This window comes from Callorhinus ursinus, unplaced genomic scaffold (assembly GCF_003265705.2).
Source record: "Callorhinus ursinus isolate GAN/ISIS: 27379988/994484 unplaced genomic scaffold, GSC_fseal_2.0 scaffold18, whole genome shotgun sequence".
NCBI lineage: Eukaryota > Metazoa > Chordata > Mammalia > Carnivora > Otariidae > Callorhinus > Callorhinus ursinus.
The window spans coordinates 30,373,945-30,383,303 of record NW_027397080.1 but is presented as its reverse complement, the minus strand read 5'-3'; the positions used below and the strand labels follow the sequence as shown (position 1 = coordinate 30,383,303).

General features: G+C 55.8%; 1 protein-coding gene and 1 long non-coding RNA gene across 5 annotated transcripts in view; both read left to right on the top strand.

The window, feature by feature from the left end:
• The first annotated feature begins 357 nt into the window (after positions 1 to 357).
• H6PD (hexose-6-phosphate dehydrogenase/glucose 1-dehydrogenase) overlaps positions 358 to 9,359 on the top strand; it is a 118,964-nt gene continuing 109,962 nt past the window's right edge. The window contains exons 1-2 of one of the 4 annotated variants that reach the window (XM_025855666.2): positions 358 to 705; positions 8,538 to 9,174. In XM_025855666.2, the coding sequence (XP_025711451.1) occupies positions 701 to 705; positions 8,538 to 9,174 (642 nt within the window). In that variant the 5' untranslated portion in view covers positions 358 to 700. Of the gene's footprint in view, positions 706 to 2,428; positions 2,488 to 5,676; positions 7,256 to 8,537; positions 9,175 to 9,359 lie in introns of those variants that run through there. The other 3 variants (XM_073903387.1, XM_073903388.1, XM_073903386.1) reach the window with 3 other exon arrangements.
• Positions 2,499 to 6,591, top strand: LOC141374468 (uncharacterized). The gene is made up of 3 exons (XR_012381383.1): positions 2,499 to 3,732; positions 4,447 to 4,506; positions 6,576 to 6,591. It is a non-coding gene; the product is annotated as an uncharacterized lncRNA (long non-coding RNA).

The following is a 9,359-nucleotide window of genomic DNA, read 5'->3' as shown; positions in this document are numbered from 1 at the left end:
GCCTGAGGAGGTCGGGTAACCTGTTCCAGGTCGCACAGCTCAGGCCAGATCCTGGGGAGGACCCAGCCACCCGGCCGCCCGGCTTCCTCCACGACACAACCACTTCCCCCGGCCACTCGTGTGTCTCAGAGGGCAGCCCCTCAGAAGCTCCGCGGGAACCCAGCGCCGCCGACCGGACGGCGGAGGGCCGCTTGCCCGCCCACGCGGCTCTGAAGTCCCGCCCTATCCACGCTAACCAAGAAACCATTCGGGAGGCCCCGCCTCTCCCCCCCCCGGACGACCCCGAACTAGGAGGCGTGGTTTCGCGTGCGCCTCCGCCCCGCGCCCCTCGCTGGGGAGCCGACTGCGCGCGCGCGTGCGCGTGCGCGCGCGCCGAGGCCGCGGTGGTCTGGGGCTCAGGCCCACGGGGCCGCCCCCCCCCGCGCTGCCGGGCCCGACGCGGCTCGGGTGGGGCAGGGAAGGGGCGGCCGGGCGGACTTGGCCCCGCGCCCTCCGCACCCGTCGCCCCCGGCTCCTCTCGGCGAAACCCGAGCGCGCGTCCGACGCGGGGCCGCGTGACGCGCACCTGTCGGGGCGGGCCGCGCCTGCGGAAGAGGATGCGCGGGGCCCCAGCCTGGCCCGAGCCCGGCCCGCAGCGCCGCGCGCCCCGCGCCGCCGCCGCCGACATTTCCCGGAGAAGCGGCCGGCTCTGACGGGCGAGATGAAGTAAGCTGCCTCCCCCGTTTGGTCTCCGGCTCCTTCGGCCGCGGGCGTTGTTGGTAGGCGGCCGGCGGCTGCGCGCCCGCGCGTGCCCAAGCCTGAGATCCGTGGGCCCCGCGGCCCGGGAGGCCGGCCGCGCGCGCGGCGTGAGCTCCTCGGGCCTTTTGCTGGGAATCGTCTCGCGTCTGCGCTCGGACTACGGCGGGGGCCAGAGTCCGCCCGAGTTCCCTCCCAGCCCCGCGCCCTCAAAATGAGTCGTTCACTTCCTCCCCTGCAGATCCCTTGGCTGCAGGGGGCAGCCAGGCCCCTCGAGGCCAGTTCAGAAGGGCGAGCGGCGGCGTTCCCTTTCCTAGGCTTTCTGGAAGTTGGTTCAATGAGAGGAGGAACTCCCGGTGCTTTTTTCCCCCTGGGATCAGCTTAATCTTTGGCATTAGCCCTCAGGTTCCGGTCAGCGTTTGCAAGACACCCATCCAGTGAATAGTTTTCCAGAAGTGAATCTATCTGCATCTCTGAAAATCAGCTCACTTAAACTTGAATGTAGTCGGAAATGAGAACTTCTGGAAAGATCATAGGCCTAAATTCTTTGTCCACCCAACCCCCTGTCCTCCCAACGGGGCCTGTGGCTCATGAAAGGGAACAAATTAGGGGAGACTGCTGTAGAGTGGGCATATTTTAAATTATTTTCTACATTCTCTGCAGTGATGGATGGTGGATAGACTTTTTGAGCTTATGAGGCTAATCTTTCGGTAAGTTTTAGGACCACCCGAGATAAAAATGCCCCCTGTTTGGCATGAACAGAGCTCATTTTTTCAGAGAGCGCTTTGTGTAACTTTTCTTTGAGGTACATGACTGCCCCACAAATAACCACTCTAGGCGAACATTCAGGTTATTTTTATCCAAATACTGGAGTTCACGAAGTTACTCTTACAGTCAGATGGTTTTAGGTCATCTTAAAGGGAAGCCAAGAGGCACCTTTGGTCATCAGTGGCCTAGCCACTTCTCACTTTATTCATGGAATTTAAACAAGGTAAGATGTCACTGATGCCAGATTTCCCCGTGGATTCTACCAGACCCTAACCCAGGGACAGAGCAGGAAGTCTGGTTTTGCTTTTTGCTTCCTTGAGTTGGGAGCCAGGTGGTTCCCTGGGAGAGCTCTCAACACTATTGCCCCCTAAAGTATTTTCGCAGCCATGATCTGGGTTTTTTTTGGCCCAGTGTTGAAATGAGGGGAATGGATCCCCATTTCACAACTGAAGAAGAGGCCCTGGGTAGTTAGGGGAAAGGCCTATGGCTACAGAGTGAAGGAGTTTATGCCCCTATTCTTTAGGCCAGATTATAAATCCCTAAAGGGCTGGAGTGGGGACTTTGAACCTTTTTAGCATGGTATTTCTTTGATTTTTCATCAGTATGATTGGAAGGTCATGAAGCTGTTAATGAGCTGTTCCTTGGCATTTTTTCTGTTGCGGGCTGCTTAATTCATCTTGTAGCAGTTCCAAGAAGCTAGCAAGAAAAGTACCTTTACCCATGATGCTGTTGGTTTAATAATGATAGAAGCTAACATTTCTTGGGCCCTTGCTGTGTGCCAAGTATCCTGCCACGTGCTTTATATGGATTGCCTCATTTTGTGCTTCTTATCGACTTGTTTTCCTACTCTGTGGTTGCAACACGTGAGAGAAGTAGACTATATACACCGCTGTTGTTCCAGACTCTTAGAGGAGCAGAATCGGTGTCCACACCAATACAGTGTTTTAAATTTCACCGCTTGGGGTTGTGGTCCGCGTTTTCCTGGTAAGTGGGAGGTCAGTACTGAAGCCAGACTGCCTGTATTCACATCTGATCACCTCTGAGCTGCCCGCCCTTCAGTCATTTTCCCCTCTGTGCCACCTTGGTTTCCTCTGTACTCATTCTAAAAATGGGCATAATAGTGGTACCTATCTCATAGGTGTGGCAAAAATTTAACTCCAGTGATAAATGTGAAGCTCTCGTATCCGGTGTATAGTGAAATACTTGTAAATGTTTCTTGTATTATTAATAGTGTGATGGGAAGCTGTGTACTGTGTCACAGCACTTGAGGTCCGCGGTAGACATGTCTTCCTTCTTGCCACCATTCGGATGCAGATGGCGCCTACACAGGTGGCAGGGGTCTACTACAGATGGGATTTATCTGTTCATTCAGCACGTATTTAGAGTGCACCTTCTGTGTGCCGGGCCTTGTTTTGGATACTGAAGATAAGCACAAAGCCCCCTGCCCTCGTTGGCACTTACATTCTTGACGGGAGGGGCAACAGAGAATAAACCAAACAAATACACTTTCCACAGACAGTATATTAGAGACTGATATGTACTGCGGAGAGAAAGCAGGGAGTGAGATGGAGGGGGGAGGTTTGCAATTTTACAGAGTCGGCTGAGAAAGCCTCACGGAGAAGGTGACATTTCAACAAAGAATTCAAGTCAGTGAGGGAGTGAACCGTGTGGACATTGGCAGGGAAAAGTAGGCCAGGCAGAGCAAACAGCAAGTACAAAGGCCCTGAGGTAGGAGGACGGGAGGCTGGAGCCCAGAGAGGGGCAACTGGCAGAAGAGATCAAGGAGGAAATGGGTAGGAGGCCATAAAAAGGCCACTGAACGTCTTGTTCAGGGAAAGGCAGAAACGGGAGGCCAATTAGGTGGTTCCTACAGTAATCCAGACAGAGGTGATGGTGGTTAGAAGCAGAGTGCGGTTGTGGAAGGTGGCGAGTAGTTGTGTTCTGGATAAATTTTGATGATAGAAATTACAGGATTTGCTAACAGATTGGATGACACCCCCTCCCAAGTTTCTGCCCTCAGCACCTGGAAGGATAGAGTTGCCATTTACTGAGGCTGGGGAAATCTGCATTTGGAGCAGGTTGGCAGAGAAGTCCGTTCTCCGTTCAATTTTGAACGTAGTAAGTCTTGTAGGCATCCAGCTAATGGTGTCAGAGTAGCAGTTGATTGGATGAGCCTGGAGTTGGGGGAGAAAGCCCAGAACGGAGGTGAAGACCTGGCGTTGTATGCTGGTAAATGTGTAACGACTCTGTAGGGTGGGGGTTGGTGATGGGGAGGGAGCCTGATCCACAGCATTTGCCAGTATCTGTGGTGCAATATTCCTGCACTGGCCATTGCAAACACCCCAGTACAGAATATCTTCACCTTACAGATACAATAGATGTCAATAATGTCAAGAGCACAGGTGGAGAGTAAAATGTAGTCAAATAATTAGGAAATGATGAGCAATAATAAGTATTTATTGCTTTTGTTTTTAATACAATTTATTTGGTTATAAATTTGTGCGATGTGGCTTTTAATAATGGCTGTGTTTAATACCTGGCTTGAAAAATTCCTGAAAATGCAGCAGTTGAACCTTGTGTGCCGGTACAAGGTGGCTGCAGCACACCCCCGGGGTCACAGGGACCCAAGACACCTAAAGAGGTGACCGGTACAAGAATTCTCTGAGATCAGGGAGGGGAAACGGCCCCAGAGCCTGATCTTGCAACTCTTGTCCCCAGTCTAGCCCCGAGGAGAACAAGTAGGGAAGGGGTACAGGTCTCATAGCAGCTGAAGGGCTTGACTTGCATGGCTGTGTTTGGTGCTGATGGGCCCGAACAAGGAGAGTGCAGGAAAAACGCTTGGGTGAGTGATTATAGAGGGGACTGGGCGCATCCCCTCCCGCTTTGGTTAGAAGTGATCTTCAGTTTGAACTCTTGTTTTACTCCCACACGTTCTTTCAACAGTTCCGAACTCCCAGGCTGTGATTTGAAGAAAACTTCCCTCCTTCCTGCTTGGCAAACAAGGTAGAGGACAAAGGTGTCAGTGTGGCATTGGGAAAGGGAACAGGGCTGCAGCAGCCACTGACCTTTAGCTCCCCGCTCCTTTCTCCTGCCCCTTGTGTGCTGGGAAGAGACGACCAGAGCTGTTTCCTCCTGTGGTTTACCAGACACCACCCTGCCCCCGGAGCCCCAGCACACGCTGCGGCCGTGCTAGGATGGGTCAGGCCCGGCTGCAGGGTTGCTCCCCATAAACAAAGACTGGAACCCTGATTCTGATCCAAACCCTCTGGCTGGCCAGGTCAGCGCTCCCAGCTTTGGGAATGTTTGGCACAGCTGTACTTGAAAAGGTGAGTCCCCCAGGATGCCTGATGGGCACTCCTCCGGCTGGGTTGGGGGCCGTGAAAGATGCCCTGGCCTGTGGCCATGTGCCCCGTCAGGCCTGCTGTTAAGATGAGCCTGTCCGAAGAAGGTCTTCTCTCCTCCCCAGAGGCACCTGCGCTTCCTGGGTGTAGTGTGTTTCTGGCAAGTACCTTGAATAATAATTGTAAAGGAAATTGCACCCTCCACAGGCTCAAATTAAGGCTTCAGAGAGTTTTGTCTGAGCCTCTGAGTGACACGTAGTCATCAGCCCCTCATTTCCTGTTGAGTCCTCTTTCCCTGGCCCTGCTGCCCACCTGGGTCTAAGGTGCTAAGCCCCGAAGCGGAGCGCTGGCATCTCCCTGATAATAGAGGGCTTGTCCCCCTCCCGTGGGAAGCACACGATCTGGGGGCAGCGAAGGGGCGGTCCTCTGGCGAAGTCTCTTCTGTCGCAGACGAGGAACCGAGGCCTAGGCCGGGCCCGCCGCCCGTCCGGGGCCGGAGCTCCTCCAACTGTTCACCAGTGGTTTTCTTATTTACTTACTCATTAAAAGCAGAAGCTGTTCACGGCAGTGCCAGGGCCGGTCCTCTGGGAGCCGGTGCAGAGATGGGAGGCCGAGCCGCAGAAGGCCCTTCGGCGCTAGAGCCTCGCAGCACGAGCGGCCGAGAGCCCCGGGGGATGCGTGCGAGGCATCTTGTTTTCCCTGTTGCCTCACCCCTGCTTGTGGGCTAGGGCCCCCGTTCTCTCTTTTTTTGTTTTTTTTTAGATTTTTATTTATTTGACAGAGAGAGACACAGCGAGAGCAGGAACACAAGCAGGGGGAGTGGGAGAGGGAGAAGCAGGCTTCCCGCCGAGCAGGGAGCCCGACGTGGGGCTTGATCCCAGGACCCTGGGATCATGACCTGAGCCGAAGGTAGACGCTTAACCGACTGAGCCACCCAGGTGCCCCTGGGGCCCCGTTCTTCACTTGGGTGGGCGGCTTCTCTGAGCCTGTTTGTGTCCCTGTTGGGGCTGCAGGGAGGACAGCTGTACCCGTTGCTGTCCGCCCCCTCTCAGGGCAGGGCATCGGGACCGGGCTGGGGAGTGGGACGTGAATGCCAGTTTGTTCTCAGCGCTGCCTCCTGCAGCCCCCGAGACCAGGGGAGTGCACAGGTTTTCCTGACAGCAGTGGCGTTGTGCCCCCCTGTGGAGCCACGAGAGAGGCCTTCCGTTTAGCGAAGGTAGTTAACATCTGCATAGGGAGTTGTCACCTGTGTCACCACAGCTCATCCTTCCAACCCCCCCATTTAGTTCGGTGGTATTGGCCCTGTTTCATAGTTAGGAAACGTGGGCCCAAACTGAGTAGGTGACTTAAGTAGATCCCACAGCTGGGAGGAGGTCTTGAGCCTGGTCCTCTGCCCCAAATGCCACGTTCCCCCGCTTGACTGAGGAAGCTGCTGAGCACAGTGACTGGGGGCTCCGGCTTTGGGACATGCCAGTTCTGCAGTCTTCTGGGGTGGGGGTTGAGGTACTGGCCCTTGGGGCTCCCTCGCCTGCCTGTCCGGGCGCTCTGAGGTTCCTGAGCTTCTCCTCTTGTGCCCGTTACGTCCAGGGCCCTGGCTGCCCATATCGGATCAGGAGCTCTGAGATGCAGCTTGCCAGCTGGAGGCTCCTCCTTCTCCAGGCTGTTCTCTGGGCTTCAGATTTCTCGCTGCCTCTTTCCCGCACTGACCTTGCAGCTTTTTCTTCCCTCCAGACAGGGGCGATTGCCAGTTCGGGAAGAAATGCATGAAGGGCCAAGGACGGGGATTGGGAAGCAGGAGAAGAAAGTAGAGTGGTCCTGCGGCCCATCCGATTTGGGAGTGAGTGTGCAGGTGAAGGGAGTGGACGGGGAAGCGTGGGAGGCCGCGCAGCTGGTCCCTGGATCCTCCGGTTAAAGCCCCAGTAGTGGAAACGTCTGGTAGACAGATACTGCTGTTGGACCCTCACCTTGGTTTGGCTGCTGACCGAGAGAGATGAGGAAGAGGCAGAGGGAGAAGGGGGGTGCGGGGTGCTGCTGTCAGAGGGCCGCTCCGGTCCCTCAAGATGGAGGACAGTATAGGAGTGCAGGAAGGTAGGCTGGCCAGGTATCTCTCTAAACCTCAGTTTCCCTACCCGAACAACGGATCAGAGCCTCATCGTTGAGGGTCGTGTTACTCCTTCATCTGGGAACGCCTGCTGTCAGTAATCTTGAATCCTCCTTCCCTGCTCCAGTGCCCCAGGCCGGGCTCCGTTGCCCCACTATTTCTGAGAGCCGAGTTGCTGACCATGATTACTTTCCCCGTCACCACTTCTCCCTTTCCCTCAAAGCACGGGCCTTGCTGGGAAATTGGAACAGGAGAGCTGTGGAGTAAGGATGGAGCACATTAAGCCCCACAGCCTTGGTCAGAACAGAAGGCAAGTGAAAGCAAGTCCTCGGGTGCATTTGTGGCAGGTCCGAGGCCTGTGGCCCTTCATACGTGTCAGCTGCTTTCAGTGAGGCTGGAAATCAGCCAAGATGTGAGGCTCCCCTTACGGAGGCTGCGGCATGCGTTTGCGGGGTGGCAGTGTGGGGGCTGGAGAGCCCGGTGCCTGCCCGGCTCCCCGCTTCCTCTCCCGGGCCCCTTCGCCACCCAAGCCTCAGCTTTGCTCCCTGCAGAAGGGAAATGATCATAGTATGCACTCCACTGGTGCTTTTTCAGGGCTCTTCCCTGGACGCACTAGGTCTTCTGCGCGTAAGGACTTAGTTCGGTGTTGCTGTTGTCATCGGCAGACCATAGGGACAGCTACCGCTTCCGTAGTGCTTCCAGGGTGGTAGGCGGTGTCCTGAGCGTTTTATAAATATTAACTCATCTGTCCTTCAAATAACCGTATGGCGCAGGTCGCCGTTACCCCCATTTCAGATGAGGGAACTGAGGTGTGCAGAGGTTAAATACTTGTCTGAGGTCCAACAGGAAGGGGTTGAGCTGGGATTCAACCTCAGTCGGCTCCAGAGACTGTGTTTTTATTTTATCATTTTATTTTAATTAATTAGTTAATTTAAAGTAGGCCTCACACCCAGCGTGGAGCCCAGTGTGGGTCCTGAGCTCATGTCCCTGAGACCAAGAGTCGGTCGGACGCTTAACTGACTGAGCCACCCAGGCGCCCCCAGCGGCTCTGTTTTTAATCACTACACTGTAGCAGTTACTAGTAATTGTTTTGTGCTTGGAGCCCAGAGGACATGGGAAAAGCGGAGGGAGGAGTGAGTGGAGGTGAGCATATCTTCTCGTAGTTCCAGCCATCACCAGAGGGCCTGCTACCTATTCCCGAGCTGCCCCGATGGTCCTGGCGCCCTACGCTCATGGACGAGACTGGCCGTGGTCAGAGAGTGGACAACCGCAATCCCGTGGCCACGCTACGGGCCTCCCTGGTGCTTCCTGCAGCACAGTGGCCCGTCTCTAGCAAGTGGCCTACCACCTTCCCGACCACAGTCCCTGCTTACAGGGTAGGCTCCCTACCCACCAGCTTCCTGGCACAGAAGCCAAGCTGCTGCGGAGGGAGGGGCAAGCTGTGGGATTATAACGTTTTTCTGAGAGAAAACACGTGGTGGTTTTTTGCCAGGCAGGAAATGTTTGATAGCCCAGAGATGTGTTTACCTCCACATCCCCGTCACCTGAACCATGTCTGATCCTTCCTTGTTCCTTGTCTTACCTCTGCCCAGGTGCCCTGGCTGTTGGAAGATGCTCACAGTGGCAATGTGCATGGCCCTTGTGGCTTGCCTGCAGGCCCAGGAGCTCCAGGGACATGTCTCTGTTATCCTGCTGGGAGCGACTGGGGACCTGGCCAAAAAATACTTATGGCAGGGACTGTTCCAGCTGTACCTGGATGAGGTGGGGAAGGGCTACAGTTTCAGCTTCCATGGGGCTGCTCTCACATCCACCAAGCAGGGCCAGGAGTTCATCACCAAGGTCCTGGAGTCCCTCTCCTGCCCCGAGGACATGGTGCCCAGGCGCTGTGCCGAACTCAGGGGCCAGTTCCAGCAACTGAGCCAGTACCGCCGCCTGAGGACGAATGAAGACTATATGGCCCTGAGCAAGGACATTGAGGCACAGCTCGAACACAAAGGCCTCCGGGAGGCCGGCAGGGTTTTCTACTTCTCTGTGCCACCCTTTGCCTATGCGGGTATTGCTCGCAGCATCAACAGCAGCTGCCGCCCGGGCCCGGGTGCCTGGCTGCGGGTTGTCCTGGAAAAGCCCTTTGGCCACGACCACCTCTCAGCCCAGCAGCTGGCCACGGAACTTGGGAGCTTTTTCCAAGAGGAGGAGATGTACCGGGTGGACCATTACCTGGGCAAGCAGGTGAGCTTCAGCGGGGCGCTTGCCAGGGTTGGAGTGAGCTGGGAGTGGGTAGACCCCATGGACAGAGCCACACTGGTGCTTGTGGGATGAGGCCTGGAGCCATTGTGAAAGTGGAGCTCCCGTGGTTGTCCTAACCGTGCTAACCCTTGGGGTGCCTGCAGGCAAAGCCCCTGAAGGTGGGCAAG